This window comes from Myxocyprinus asiaticus, chromosome 6 (genome assembly GCF_019703515.2).
Source record: "Myxocyprinus asiaticus isolate MX2 ecotype Aquarium Trade chromosome 6, UBuf_Myxa_2, whole genome shotgun sequence".
NCBI lineage: Eukaryota > Metazoa > Chordata > Actinopteri > Cypriniformes > Catostomidae > Myxocyprinus > Myxocyprinus asiaticus.
Genome location: NC_059349.1, coordinates 46,349,771 through 46,366,571, shown reverse-complemented (window position 1 = coordinate 46,366,571; position 16,801 = coordinate 46,349,771). Strand labels below are relative to the sequence as shown.

General features: G+C 44.2%; 1 protein-coding gene across 1 annotated transcript in view; it reads right to left on the bottom strand.

Annotated features, from left to right (window-relative positions):
• Positions 1-1,053: 1,053 nt before the first annotated feature.
• The window catches only part of gpc5c (glypican 5c), a 260,885-nt gene continuing 245,137 nt past the window's right edge, over positions 1,054-16,801 (bottom strand). The window contains exon 9 of the mRNA XM_051701629.1: positions 1,054-1,577. Coding sequence (XP_051557589.1) covers positions 1,423-1,577 — 155 coding nt within the window. The 3' untranslated portion in view covers positions 1,054-1,422. The remainder of the gene's footprint in view (positions 1,578-16,801) is intronic.

Sequence of the window (16,801 nt, the reverse complement as noted above, 5' to 3'; positions counted from 1 at the left end):
CAATTGGTCAATTATAAGAGGCTTGCTCTATTGGCAAAATTCCTGCCTGTCAATCTCTCCGTGAACACGTGAAGCACTGTTGTGTTCGGCATCAAACAGTTGCTTGACAGTAGCAGCAAATGACAGCTGAGTGGAAACAATGCCCAAACGGAAGTGCAAATTTACAGAAGATTTGCACAAAAAATTCCCATGCTTTCGTCCAGGTCAAGATCCGTGGGAAGCAGAATGACATGTAAAGCTGGCCCTTATGTGTCAGTTGCTAATAAGGGTGCAAGTGATTTAGAAGCACACATTAGCTCTGCAAAGCATAAAGGGTCAGCAAAAGGTGAAAGTTCATCTTGTAAATTAACGGACTACTTTTTGTGACCAGGTAAAATTGTTATCACATTGCTTCATTTTCCATGGCCATTCAAAATAATAGTAATAGTAAATGAAGGTACAATCATGGCATCAAATATTTAATTTTAGTACATTGACATTCAAAAGAATGTTGGAAATGTTTATTTATTTATATATATTTATGTTATGCTAATAGAGTGTCTTTTTCACTGTATTAAAGTTTGCATTCATAGTAACACTATTTTGAATCCTAATACCCCCCCCCCCCCCCTGGCGGGAAAAAAAAAGGTGTCCTCTTTTTGGAAAACCAGAATATGGTCACCCTAGACTAAATGCTGCTAGGTGGAACAAACTGTAATTTGCACTACTGTCTGTTCAAAATAAATGAAAAGAAACCTAGCGTTTGGGATTTGTTGCTTTTTCCTGTTGTACCGAACTCGTATCGAACCGTGACCCCGAAACCGAGGTACGTACCGAACCGTGACTTCTGTGTACCGTTACACCCCTTATATATATATATATATATATATATATATATACACGCACATACACACACATATATGTGAAAATAACTAAAAATGTTTCCATGCAAAAATTCTGAATGGTCCTAAAATAGACTTAATTTTCTTACACAAAAATGCTACACAATTTCTTTTGATTTTAGAGGTGAAATATTTCCCAGACATTGCTTTGTGAGATTCAGCCATGATTGGATGTAACCAGTGTGTGTGTGTGTGTGCGTGTGCATGTGAGTGAGTTGGTTTTTGTGGTTTATGAGGACATTTTTATGTTACGCACCAGTAATTACGAGGATATTATGCTATAAATGTGATTTATGAGGACACCCCTAGTGTCCCTGTAATTCAAATGGCTTAAAAAACATACTTAACAATGCTTTTTTGAAAATGTAAAAATGCCAAAAGGTTTCTGTGAGGGTTAGGTTTAGGGGTAGGGGTAGGGTTAGGGGATAGAATATATAGTTTGTACAGTATAAAACTCATTATATCTATGGAGAGTCCTCATAATGATAGGAGTACCAACATGTGTGTGTGTGTGCGTGTGTGTGTGTGTAGTTGAGGCCTTTCAGATGAAAAACAACTGTAGCCCCAGAGTGAGGATGATGTTGATGAAGCTGGCCATGGAAAGTGAAGCATCAGATGCAGGTTTACTCCAGATGATGGGTGACTCGTGGAAAGGAACCTTCATCACTTTTTTGGATATATCATCTTCTGTTAGAGCTGGAAACAGAGAGAGAGAGAGAGAGAGAGAGAGAGAGAGAGCGAATAAGAGAATGATAGAGAGCAATAAAGTAACATCCTATTTACCCAACAAAACACACACTTTGTCCTGCATGTTGACTCATTGGTGAGGTAATTTCATCAGAAAAATATAATAGAAAGCACTTCAAACCACATTACAGCCAATCAAATATAAATACGAGAAATGAGGGATGTAACATCCTCCTAATTTATGTTTGTGACAAGTACCTTTATATCACATTAAATACCTTCCCCCTCCCATAATCCAGAACTCCTCAGTGCTGCTGAGGATTTCTAAAACGGTGCAATATCATGACATTTAATCAAAGTCAAATCTCAAAATGGCCAATTGTGATTGTTAAACTGCAAAAGAATGTGATTTAATTAAATAAACATACAGTTTGCATGCACAGCGCACTTCTACTTCTCACACACACAGGTCATGTGTGATGCTCAGGAAAAACAGTGTTTTCAGCATACGAGTAGCTGTAAACACTCCACACAAACTCTTCATCCAGTGCTGCTCTAAGAGTTTAGCCTGTGAGTATTTCAGCATTTCATTTGGAATAGGGAGATTAACGACCATCAAATACACACAGGAACTCAAAGTTCTGCCAAAATAAAAGCTCAAATGAACTGAAAGCATGAAATTACGTACATTACAATATAAAAATATTACTACTGTATAGAAAAACTGAATTCTCAAAACACTCTCAATATCAGCATGCTGTAATTCAGCTGTAACAGACTTGTGCACAGGTAATCAGATTTTTTACATGAATGTTTTCATTTATATTGTGAAGCTCTGTTGTGCAGAACTTTCTTTGTTGCCTAAGTATCGATTTAGTTTCGATTCCGAGGGACCAGGGCTGGTATCATACCAAAGCCAAAATGTTGGTCCTACATCCCTTACAATCACCACTGTCCATGTCTTCCATTCCCTTTACATACCCTTTAGCTTTTTCTCTCTCACCCATTGTCGTCTCTACATTAGGGGCAAATGTGGCTGAGCCCCACCAGATGTGGCATTATTGTGTGGCATCATAATAAATTTATTTTTACAAATCATATATTTTCTGCATCATAAACTTGTTTTATGTCCATTATACAAGACAAAAGTAAATATATATATATATTTTTTTAAGATTATCCCCTTTTTTCCAAGTTTGGAATGACCAATTCCCACTACTTAGTAGGTCCTCGTGGTGGCACGGCTACTCACCTCAATCTGGGTGCCAGAGGACAAGTCTCAGTTGCCTCCGCTTCTGAGGCCATCAATCCACACATTTTATATACATTTACATTTATGCATTTGGCAGATGCTTTTATCCAAAGCGACTTACAGTGCACTTATTACAGGGACAATTCCCCCAGAGCAACCTGGATTTAAGTGCCTTCAAGGACACAATGGTGGTGGCTGTGGGGATTGAACCAGCAACCTTCCGATTACCAGTTATGTGCATTAGCCCACTACGCCATCACCACTCACTATTTTATCAGGTGGCTCATTGTGCATGACACTGCAGAGACTCCGCATGTGGAGGCTCATGCTACTCTCCGCGATCCATGCACAACTTACCACGTGAGCAAGAACCCCTAATCACGACCACGAGGAGGTTACCGCATGTGACTCTACCCTCCCAAGCAACCGGGCCAATTTGGTTGCTTAGGAGACCTGGCTGGAGTCACTCAGCATGCCCTGGATTCAAACTCGTGACTCCAGGGGTGGTAGAAGTAAACATTCTTTTGAAAAGTTCTATTACTATTAAGGTCTGTTGTGTTAAAGTAATTTAATTGTTCCCTGGAGAACATCATGCACATGTGCAACAAATGTTTACTGATGGCCTGAAGGGTATGCCTTTGCCCCTTTGTCAATCAAAAGCTTTGTTCATATGTATATTAGGCTGTTGACATGGTCCTCGGAATTTACCGCTATTGAGTGCAGACTTGCATAGTGAACTTAATTTGGTACGTTTTAAAAGCTAATATTATTTTAATGTGCTGCTGGTTAGATTAGTTACAGTGCACCACTCAATATTTCAGTGTATTGCATGCCATTGCTTTGAAATGCTGTGTTGTTGATGGATTGGTTTGTGTTAGATTAATAAAAACGAACAGACTCTCAGTATTGAGCATTTATTATAGCTTTGGTGTTTTGTTCATTCGAGTTAGTGGATAATATGCACAGCCTTTGACGATTTGCTTAAATCTTGTTTGCTTTCACTGTCACTTGAGCTTTTGACGTGGATGTATTTGTTTTAGTGGTGTTTTGTGCTGATGAAATTATTAGGGATGTTTTTGCATGACATCATGTTCAGAGGCTGTGCTAGAAAAAAAGCTTTATCCACACTGTTAGACCTTACAGTGGTTTTTCTACAGTAACATACTGTTGCCAGCTAGTTACTGTAAAAAACTGATGATGGTAAGCTACTACAATTGTTGTGTACAGTTATTTACTGATTACTGTAATTGGTAGCTGAGTTATATTACTGTAAAAATATTAATTGTACAGAAACTATCTGTAAATATTGCATACTTATTATTTATTTTTATTGTATTATTATTTTATAATTTATTAATAGTAAAGAAAGCACATACGTTTTTTTTTAAATTATTTTTATTATTATTGGAGCATGACAAGAATAGGTGAACTGGATCATGACATACAGTAATTATATATGGTAAAACATTAAAGGGATAGTTTGCCCAAAAATGAAAATTCTCTTATATTTTACTCACCCTCATGCCATCCCAGATTTGTATGACTTTCTTTCTTCTGCAGAACACAAACAAAGATTTTTAGAAAACTATCTCAGCTATGTAGGTCCATACAATGCAAGTGAATGGTGACCAGAAGTTTGAATCTCCAAAAAGCACATAAAGGCAGCATAAAAGTAATCCAGACAACCCCAGGGGTTTAATCCATGTTTTCAGAAGTGATATGATAGGTGTGGGTGAGAAACAGATCAATATATAAGTATTTTGTTTTTCTTTAACAAAAATTTTCTTAATCTCCACCTTTGACCAGTCCCAACCAGTAGGTGATGATATGCATGAAGAATGCAAAAAAACAAAACAAAAAAAAAAACAAATACTAAAATAAAATAAAATAAAAAAATAATAAAAAAAATATATATATATATATATATATATATATATATATATATATATATATATATATATATATATATATATATATATATATATATAAACTTATGAGTAATGTGGAAGTGAAAGTGGAGATTTATAGTAAAATTGACTTAAATATTGATCTGTTTCTCACCCACACCTATCATATCACTTCGGAAGACATGGATTAAACTCCTGGAGTTGTCTGGATTACTTTTATGCTGCCTTTTGGACCTTCAAAGTCCTGGTCACCATTCACATGCATTGTATGGACCTACAGAGCTGAGATATTTTTTTCTAAAAATCTTAATTTGTGTTTCTGCTGAGGAAAGTCATACACATCTAGGATGACATGAGGGTGAGCAAATAATGAGAGAATTTTTGGGTGAACTATCCCTTTAAGTAAAAGACAACAAATACAGCAATTAAAAAGTTAACAAGGATAAGAATGTATACAGATTGAAGGAGAAGTCATTGTCAGTCAGAGCAGGGCCACAAGGATCAAGTGAACACTGAAAGAAAATAATATATGATCAGTGTTAATGTTAAAGTAATGAAGTCATCACATCCAATACTTCCCAAAATCTCCTTTAGCTTTGTGGCCATTCACACAAGACACGTTATTGTGCCCAAAACAGCAAGAAGGAGCACAAGGCAATAGTGAACACGTGGGTCTCAAACGTTGAACCGCTTTCAACATTACACACCATCTTACAAATGCAACTCTCATGACGCAAGAAAAAGCAGCAAAACGTGGGTCTCGAGACACATTTCAAAACGTTGAACTGCTTTCAATTGACGCACCATCTTAAAAACGCAACACTCGCGGCACGAGAAAAAACAGCTAGATGCGACGAAATGAATAAAGACGTACCAACACTTAAAAATAACGCAGATGGAAAGCAAGAACGCATCCTCTGTGAACAGCCCCAAAGACATAGTAAACTTTATAATTTCAATAACATTCGAGTTCTCTTCTTTCTCTATGAAAGTTTTTCTTGAATTACCATCTAATTACTGCTTATACTTACTTAATTTTATGTTTTCCAAACAAATTCAGTGGGACTCTGCTCTGCTCAAAGCTGCAGCTTTCCCTCAGACAGCTTTGCGGTTCGTCGGGGCTTGTACCTGAGCTAAAGTTTGTCTCCCACCATCGGGGGTGGAGGGAGGCCGAGAGAGAGACAAAGCCAAGAAGATTACAATTATCATTACAAATATATAGTTTATCTTATTACCGATACCAAACGTTAGAATTTTGAATATTATAGAGGCAAGTTTTATCGTTTAACTTACCTGAAGTTGTCTCTGTGTGTCATCCATTATAAACTGAGCATAACACTAGACGCTGACTGTGCATTTTACCTCTAGAAAAGCTCTGAGATCAAAAGGAGTCTGCCTATGTGCGTGTTAATGCAAATAATCACCAGGATTTATGAATAATAAAAAATTATAAAAAATTTAAAAAAGTATGACACAGAAAGACGCACACCTCTCAGGAAAAGACGTTGTGGTTTCACGCCGATATACAGCTACAGTAATTTGCTGTATTTAGTTACGGTTTGGTACTGTATTAATTTGATAAAAAGTAATTTACTTCTATTAATGAGTGAAGTCACCAAAATTACCCATGATGCAATGCATATTACAGTTAAATACTGTATTACTATATTATAGTAATTTACTGGTCATTTTACAATTATTTACCCTTTAAACTACAGTAAGGGTTAACAGTGCATCACTCTGACAAACAGAGTTGTAAAATTATCATGATCTACTGTACTTGTTTTCATTTTATAACTACTTGGCCACATTTAGGGGCGTAGCATCCATTATAATGGCATATACATGACAGTAGATATGCTTGACATATACAGTTATAGATTTTTTGACTCCCCATGCTTGATTCCGGTGAAACCAAGGAGTTCTAGGGTGAGCGTTCTACCTGTCAGTCAAGCGCTAAGCTAAAACAAGGTTTTTAAACTTTGCTGGTTAAAGTGCATACATGCACAAGTTCACACTAAGTTAATACAGTTACTGCACAAAAATAACTGACAATTCTGCTGTAATACTGTACAAGTATAATTGTCAAAAAGGATGCACTGCTTTTTTTGCGCTTTCTTTTTGTTACCATGCATTTTTGCGCTTTATTATTATGCGTTAAAACAGTGAAGTAATGACTGATGTATGAGACTAATCAGAGACCCACTATTTAAAATTCAAACAATACAAGGTAGAAATGAAGATGGTGCCTGTTAATATGTATCTTAATACCGCAGAATAAACCGGGCACACACACAGCAGGAATGTGAGAGACAGAGAGTGAAGTCAAAACTGATGCACTAGGTTAAAATATTTTTTTATTTATTTTTATTTTTATCAGTCAAAATGATGGACAGCATTTGGAATTTTCCGTCAATGTTTAAAAATAAATTCAACCAGTTTGCTTTTCTTTCATAGAACAATTTACTCAACAGATATCAGTCTGGCTTTAAAAAAGGGCACTCATGGAGACTGTCCTCTTGTCAGTAGTGGAATTCCTTCGACTGGTGAGAGCAAACTTCAAATCATCTGTCCTTATCCTTCTTGGCTTGTCTGCTGCTTTCGACACAGTGAACCACCAGATTCTCCTGTCCACTCTCTCTGACCTGGGAATCACAGGAACTGTGCTTGGATGGTTTGAGTCATACCTCACATGCAGATCCTTCAAGATCATCTGGAGAGGAGGGGTGTCCAAGTCACACCAGCTGACCACTGGTGTTCCTCAGGAATCAGTGCTTGGACCCCTCCTTTTCTCTAGCTACACTACATCACTCAGACCTATCATAAAGGCACATGGTTTCTCCTACTACTGCTACACAAATGATATGCAGATCTACCTGTCGTTCCAGCCTGATTGATCCACCATCTCAGCTCGTGTCTCTGCCTGCCACTCGGAAATCTCGGCCTGGATGAAGGAACGTCAGCTTCAGCTCAACCTTGCCAAGACAGAACTCCTCATGATCCCAGCCGGGTTGTCTGTTGACCACAACCTCTTTATTCATCTTTGTTCAACTACGATAACGGCAACCAGGACAGCCTGGAACCTGGGAGTGGTGATGGATGACCAGCTTAACATCACTGCCAACATCTTATCAACCGTCCATTCTTGCAGGTTCATGTTTTACATCATCAGGACAATCAAACCTTTCCTGTCTGAATATGCTACACAGCTCCTGATCCTAGCTCTGGTCACTTCAAGGCTGGACTACTGTAATGCCCTGTTGGCTGGTCTCCCATCTAGCATGATTAAGCCACTGCAGATGGTCCAGAATGCTGCAGAGTGGATTGTTTTTTAATCAGCCAAAGAGGGCTCACATCACCCCACTGTTGATTTCACTCCACTGGCTGCCAGTAGCTGCACGCATCAAATTCAAGGATTTGACTCTGGCCTTCAGGACAGATAATTGAACAGCTCCCTTGTCCTTCAATTCAAACCTCCAGGTCTATGTCCCAAAGCTATCTGCAGTCAATGAATGAGCGGCAGCTGGTGGTCCCATTGCAAAATGCCACAAAGTCCATTTCACAATCATTCACTCTCTCTGGTCATCTGTGGTGGAATGAGCTTCCAATCTCCACATGATCTGCTGATATAATCTCAGCAATCTTTGTCTGTTTCTTTCTTCTGTGCTAGCATTTTTACTTCTCCAGCCACTGTGAGAACTAGGCAGTGCGATACTGAAGATATTGTTGACTTTTGTATGACAAATTGCTTGTTTTGTTCCTCATTCGTAAGTCGATTTGTAATTTGTAAGTGGATAAAAGTGCCTTCTAAATAAATAAATGTAAAGAAAAATTACATCGGGTTAAGTGATTGTTTATGCCCCACCAGAAATAATGAGCCCGAGACCCCACTGCTCTTACCAAGGATTGGGAACCGAGATTCACATTTTTCTTTTTCTTTTTTTTTAAATACAGGAACCAAATTATTTTTATGAATTACAGTTCCATTAATAGTTCTCAAATGTGCATTCTTGGGGAAAGGACACCGTACTAAAATACTCTGACAGTGTTTTCTGCCCTACCGTTCAGCGGAACTGTAACATCACTACTAAATCCAATCTCTACTCTCACTCATTTTTTACACTGTTTTATGTCCCTGTAGCCAAGCATATTTCCTTTTCACTATTTCTGTCTGGATCGGAGTTATTCACGTTGTGTGTGTCCAGTGTGTTTTAACAGTGGTTTAACAGAGATTAAGTTGTGATTACACCAAACCAACACTGTCAGGCTTTGCACTCTTGCAATTATAGACATTTTGAAAGACATAACGTAGTACACATCACATGACTGAATGTTTTTACATAGAAACTTCAATAAAAGGCTACCATTCATGTTCATAGCATTGTTATTAACATGCAATAATCAGTTAATAACATATTGATTCTTGAATGAGCGTGAATCCATGGAAGTATGTAAGCAGCAAGACACAGGAGATCTGTTTTCACTAATATTATTATCTAATAATACTAATAAATGACTAATAATTCACTTTAATGTCTGGTCTACATTCAGTTCACATTTCAATGACCACAGGGAAAGAGAAGAATATCTTGATATCTTGAACTTGCAGTAGGAGCCTTCTCTATTCAGACACCAAAGAGACGGAACACTCCTGTAAAATTTTCCACCCATTCCATTTTGACATCATAATGCCCCAATCTGGTATTCCAGACTCTGAGAGGCTCATGACTCCTTCAGCAACAGCATCGGAATCTGCAGCCTAATGCTTTTGTTGTTATTAAGAACAACGGACATTTGGGTGATTCTTGGTGAGAATAAAGGAAGACAATAAAGAATGACACTCTGCAAGATGCAAGGTGGTCCATTCATTCATAAGTATAGACAAACATATGGGAACACGCATGTTAATGTCACTATACTCACAAAAATCTCTCTGTCTCTTGTCCTCCTTTAATTGTCAAATCATCCAGTCAACTCCTAAAAACACTTCATCCATGCCAGACAACACATTTGTTTATTTTACATATGATTTATGTAGACTTTTGCCAGCTCTGATGAAGGAGACAAACAATAAGCTCTATGTGTGGGATGGAAAACAACGTTCATGCTGAAAGCAGCCATGATCTCATTAGCGGCCATAGGACCAAGAACAAACTGGCCCTCTGTCAAAACTTACTTTCATGGTAATAGAGTAAACAACTCACAATCATTATGCTGACATGCTCAATAACAGCAATGTTGTCTGAGAGAAAAATTGCCATCATCCATTGATTACAGGCTGAGTCACCTTCTCTGAAATTTCTGGAATACTCTCCCAGACATTTAGGCCTGTTTGCCATCTAATGCTCTAGTTTAGCATTCACATTCACAGATTTCAGGGAGCTGTCAGGGAGAGGCTTATCTGGCAGATTTCTGGTGTGGTAAAGGTTGTTGTCTTGGTATATGTGTCAATGTTGTGTTTGTCTTTGTCGAGAGTGTGAGAGAGGGCATTAGATAAGAATTTCCAATTAGTCACCAATTAGCAGGAAACCCACACAACACTTCAACACAGACCTACATTAAGAGGTTGAGATTCGTGTTAGGAAAAAGTCTTTCAAAGTTTTCTCTAAATGTCAGTGTTGGGGAAGCTACTTGTAGCTTGCGTGTATGTTATCAAGCTACATGCAATGCTTGAAGTGGGTGGGTACGCAGTATCTGCTTTTATCTAATTTTGTCAACAGAGTACTGGCAGATTTTTTTTGTGTACCACCTTACACAACTTCTCAGAGTCTCCCAGTTTGATGTAATGTCTTTAATTAATGTAAGTCAGTGATTTGATGAGGCTTGCCAATCACTTTTATCTGACCTTCCAAACGATTTAGATAAAATCGCGGTAAACATCCGAACACTCTCTGCGCAAAACTCAGCGGTGAGTTTAACAACACTCAACACGTGCAACAGCATCGGTGGTCATCAAGCAAATCGTGTTCCAGTTCTGGAGAGGAGTGTGCATGTTTAAGCTTGTCTGGGCATAGTTCAGTTACACTCTTCTCCAAAACATGAAACATCAACTTTTAGGTGAGCACATTTTATTGTGTCTTATTCAATCAAATATATTTATGCAAATTGTTTAGCTTCTGAGTTGTAAAAAAATGTCATCTTATATGCACAAACTTTTCACAAAAGGGTAAATCGATGATGAAAAATAACCTTCAAAGAAAATACACAGTAAAATTAGCTTTTTACTCTCCATTCTTTTTAGTAGTGCTTTTAAAAAGATTATGCGAAGTGTCACTGAACCTGCCTATGTATATCCTGACAGTGTTTAGTTCTAGATGTGTATCAGCATCCACATTCTTGAACATCATCAAATCAGTTTGTTCTCCATTTACTAATGATTATCTGCACAAGTATCTGGCTCCTGTGTGCAAATGCATCATATGTGCAGGACAAGGAAAGGCTGATTGTCACCTCATTGAATGGGAGGATAATTATATAAAAAATAAATAAATAAATAAATAATACAAAATAAAAAACAGACATTACACACATTTTTCAGTTTTAGGCTACATTTAGTTTGTGTAAAAAGACAGTTCCCTATCTGTCACTCACTCGATGTTGTGTCGATGTAGTGACACTAGGGGTCACTCTTGGGAGCCCTAAACACCTCTGATTTTGAAAAAAGGCCAATGGGAATTGGCGAGTGGAATTTGTAAGCTACTCTCCCGAACATACGGGTATAAAAGGAGCTGGCTCGCAACCACTCATTCAGATTTCTCTTCAGAGCCGAGCGGTTGCGTTCAGTGCACTGAATTCAATCCCTCCACTATTCACCTCAAACTGCTGGATCTAAAGCACATTTCAGTGGCTTCTCCCCCTCTGCACCCGTGGAGTGCAGAGAACACCCCTGGGCACTTTGGCAGAACAAAAAAAAGACTATATTCTAAAAGAGTGTATTTCCTAACTAAAAGAGTGGCACTCACGGAATGTCTTTTTAAATATGCCCTTCCGTTTGTGTATTATTCCTGGTTGCGGTCGTTATCGCTCCGCTTCTGATGGCCACGATCGCTGTCTTACGTGTCTGGGTGCTACCCAATGCGGAGACATCATTCGTGGATGGGTCATGTCCTCATTGTGAGAACATGACTATGGCAACGTTGCGGTCGCAGCTTTCCTTCGTAAGAGGGCAAGCCACCCCAGCGCTCCCCGCCTCGGTCCTTCTACCTACGGGTATGAGGCAGCATCGGTTAGCACTGGGGGCGATTTGAGGACTTCAATGGGAGCACCTCCGCTGGGTAACCCCCCATGGACCTCCCATTCCTCAGCACGCTCACTTCCCCCGATCGGGCTCTCGGATGAGACCGCCGGCTCGTCTCAGGGCGAGTTCGACCTCTTATTCGGAGCCCGGGAAGACGATGAGCTCTTGATCGCAGCATCGGAGAGCAGGCTTGACCAGTCTTGACCAGTCTGATGTGGAAGCATCGACTGGACTTCCTCCTTCGGGTATGGTCGCCCAGTCTCAGGTTGATGCGGAGCTGACGGACATACTTTCCCAGGCGGCCGCGAGCCTCGGGCTAGAGTGGAACCCTCCACTCTCCTCTGAACCCTCGCAGCTCGATGATTGGTTCCTGGGCCCAGAGCGGCGCTCATGGCCCTGGTCCCTTTCTTCCCGGAGGTGCATGAGGAGCTGACGAGATCATGGGGGCACCTTTTACTACCTGATCGCGGTCTTTCAGCCCCCCCGCTCTCACTACCCTCGATGGTGGGTCGGCCAGGGGGTATTCGGTGATCCCCCAGGTGGATAAGGCACCCGAAGCTCCTGTCCAGGGCCTGTAGGCTTACGTTGTCTCTGACGACTAAGGCCTATGGTGCCGCTGGACAAGCCGCCTTCACCCTGCACGCCATGGCTCTCCTGCAGATACACCAAGCCAAGGTGCTAAAAGAGCTGCACGAGGGTAGTTCTGACCTGGGATTGATGCAGGAACTGCACTCAGTGACCGACCTCACTCTCCGGGCGACGAAGGTCACAGCACAGTCTCTCGGGGATGCGATGTCCACCCTGGTGGTCCAGGAGCGCCACCTTTGGCTCAACCTGGTCGAGATGCGAGAGGCTGACAAGGCGCGGTTCCTTGATGCCCCCATTTCCCAGGCTGGCCTGTTCGGCGACACCGTCGAGGACTTTGCCCAGCAGTTCTTGGCGGTGAGGCAGCAGATGGAGGCTATTCAACACATCCTGCGCCGGCACGGCTCAAGACCCCACACCCCGTCTGCTCATTGCCAAGGGCGTCCTCCTGCAGCAACAACACCGGCTCCGCCGCAGCCTGCCCCCGCAGCCCGGCCCCGGCGTGGAGCCCACCGCAGGAAGCAGATGCTACCCATCTCACGGCTGGCTGCCAAGAACCCAAGGAAGGCTTCAAAGCGCCCCTGAGACGGGCGACCCAGGGATGAGGAGACCCGCTACTCTGGAGCTGGTGGACAGACCACTCCATCCCCCAGTGGAGGGCCGGGAGGAGAATCTTTTGTTCCATTTTATTTCGCCGCATGCCCAAGAGGCTGCAGTACCCAAAAGTTCAACAAAAGAGCGTCGTCATGACCGCCGTCCACCGTCCCATTTCAGCAGGTTTGGCGCTCCAGCGGCGGGCCCCCCTCCCCTGCGTGTCCAGCTGTGGCATGAACACGCCCACACCGGGTTGGTTCCGATGGACTGCGGAGACGATATTCCTCCTCACCCCTTCCCGGTCAATCTTATGGTGGGTATCAGGAGCCAGGTAAGTGCTTCGATGTCCCTGGACTCAGCACGCCCACGGGGCTTGAGCCCCCTCGACGTGGCGCCTCAGGCTCTGCCCGGCCACGAGGCCCCACCCGCCGGTACGTCCGACGTGATTGTCCCCTTGGTCCCCCTTGCCCAGAGTTTGGACGCGTGGCTTACACTCTCCAACCCATCGTGATGGCTGACCCGGACCGTCCGACTCGGCTACGCGATTCAGTTGGACCCCCTCCCCTGCGCGCCCAGCTGTGGCACGAACACGCCCACACCGGGTTGGTTCGGATGGATAGCGGAGACGATATTCCTCCTCACCCCTTCCCGGTCAATCTTATGGTGGGTATCAGGAGCCAGGTAAGTGCTTCGATGTCCCTGGACTCAGCATGGCCATGGGGCTCAAGCCCCCACGACGTGGCGCCTCAGGCTCTGCCCGGCCGCGAGGCCCCACCCGCCGGTACGTCCGACATGATTGTCCCCTTGGTCTCCCTTGCCCAGAGTTTGGACGCGTGGCTTGCGCTCTCCAACCCGTCGCGATGGCTGACCCAGACCGTCCAACTCAGCTACGCGATTCAGTTTGCCAGGTGCCCGCCCAGGTTCAGCAGTGTCCGCTTCACTTCGGTGAAGGGCAAGAACGCCACTACCTTGCGTGCGGAGATCGCTACCCTTCTACAGAAGGGTGCGATAGAGCCTGTCCCTCTGGCTGAGATGAAGAAGGGGTTTTACAGCCCCTACTTCATCGTACCGAAGAAAGGCGGTGGGTTGCGGCCAATCTTGGACCTGCGAGTAATGAACTGGGCTTTGCACAGACTCCCGTTCAAGATGCTGACACAAAAATGCATTCTAACGAGCGTCCAGCATCAAGATTGGTTCGCGGTGGTAGACCTGAAGGATGCATACTTCCACGTCTTGGTTTTACCTCGACACAGACCCTTCCTGCAGTTTGCTTTCGAGGGCCGGGCGTACCAGTACAAGGTCCTCCCCTTCAGCCTGTTCTTGTCCCCTTGTGTCTTCACGAAGGTCACAGAGGCAGCCCTTGCCCCGCTAAGGAAAGTGGGCGTCCACATCCTCAACTATTTTGATGACTGGCAAATCCTAGCTCACCCTTGGGATGTGTTGTGTGCGCACAGGGACTTGGTGCTCACACACCTCAGCCGGCTGGGGCTTCGGGTCAACTGGGAAAGAGCAAGATCTCCCCGGTTCAGAGCATCTCTTTTCTCGGCTTGGAGTTGGACTCAGTCTCAATGACAGTGTGCCTCACGAACGAGCTCGCACAGTCGGTGCTGAACTGTTTGAAGGCGTTCAGACGGAGGACAGCAGTTCCACTGAAACTTTTTCAGAGGCTCCTGGGGCATATGGCATCCTCAGCGGTGGCCACACCGCTTGGGTTGATGCATATGAGACTGCTTCAGCACTGGCTTCAGACTCGAGTCCCGAGATGGGCATGGCGCTGCGTCGCCGCCTCTTCAGCCCTTGGACCGACCTAGCATTTCTACAGGCAGGGGTTTCCCTAGAGCAGGTCTCCAGGCACGTCATGGTTATGACGTATGCCTCCAAGATGGGCTGGGGTGCCGTATGCAACGGGCATGCAGCATCCGGCTCTTGGACTGGCCCACGGCTGTGTTGGCACATCAACTGCCTCGAGTTGTTGGCAGTACTGCTCGCCCTGTGGAGGCTCTGGTCATTGATCCAGGGCAAGCATGTTTTGGTCTGGATGGACAACAAGGCGACAGTAGCGTACATCAACCGCCAAGGCGGCCTACGCTCCCGTTGCATGTCACAACTCACCCACCGTCTCCTCCTCTGAAGTCAGCAGCGCCTCAAGTTGCTGCAAGCCACTCACATCCCAGGTGACCTCAACACCACAGGGGATGCGCTGTTACAACAGGTTACGCTCAGGAGAGAGTGGAGTCTCCACCCCCAGGTGGTCCAGCTGATTTGGAGTCGATTTGGTCGAGCACAGGTAGACCTGTTTGCTTCCTTTGAATCCTCCCACTGCCTGCTTTGGTACGCCCTGACCGAGGCACCCCACGGTATAGATGCGCTGGCACACAGCTGGCCCCTGGGACTATGCAAATATGCGTTTCCCTCAGTGAGCCTACTTGCACATACCCTGTGCAAGGTCAGGGAGGATGAGGAGCAGGTCGTCCTAGTAGAACCCTACTGGCCCACCCAGACATGGTTCTCTGACCTCACGCTCCTCGCAACAGCCCCCCGGCAAATTCCCCTGAGGAAGGACCTTCTTTCTCAGGGACGGGGCAAAATCTCGCACCTGTGACCAGACCTCTGGAATCTCCATGTCTGGCCTTTGGACGAGACGTGGAAGACCTAAGTGGCCTACCACCCACGGTGGTAGACATGATCACTCAGGCTAGAGCTCCCTCTACGAGGCGCCTATATGCCTTGAAGTGGCGTCTGTTCACTAAGTGGTGTTCTTCCCAATGCGAAGACCCCCAGAGATGTGCAGTCAGATCGGTGCTTTCCTTCCTGCAGGAGAGACTGGAGGGGCAGCTGTCCCCCTCCACCTTGAAGGTGTATGTAGCTGCCATTTCAGCACATCACGATGCAGTAGATGGTAAGTATTTGGGGAAGCACGACTTGATCATCAGGTTCCTGAGAGGCGCTAGGAGGTTGAATCCCTCCTGACCATGCCTCATCCCCTTGTGGGACCTCTCTGTAGTCCTTCGGGGTCTACGGGGAGCTCCCTTCGAGTCCCTGGAGTCAGTTGAGCTTAAGGCACTGCCCTCCTCACTGCGCTCACTTCCATCAAGAGGGTAGGGGACCTGCAGGCATTCTCTGTCAGCGAAATGTGCCTGGAGTTCGGTCCAGGCTACTCTCACATGATCCTGAGACCCTGACCAGGCTATGTGCCCAAGATTCCCTCGACCCCATATAAGGATCAGGTGGTGAACCTTCAAGCGCTGCCCCGGGAGGAGGTAGTCCCAGCCTTGGTGTTGCTGTGTCCGGTGCATGCTTTACGTATCTATTTGGATCACACACAGAGCTTTAGAAGTTCCGAGCAACTCTTTGTCTGCTTTGGTGGACAGTGGAAAGGGAGCGCTGTCTCCAAACAGAGGATCGCCCATTGGGTCATTGACGCCATCGTGATGGCATATCACACTCAGGACGTGCCGCCCCCCGTGGGGCTACAATCCCACCCTACTAGGAGTGTGGCGGCCTCCTGGGCCCTGACCAATGGTGCCTCTTTGGCAGACATCTGCAGAGCAGCGGCCTGGGCAACACCCAACACCTTTGCGAGGTTCTACAATCTCCGGGTTGAGCTGGTCTCGTCCCATATATTGTCAGGTACAAGCAGGTGAGTTCCGGGACAGCT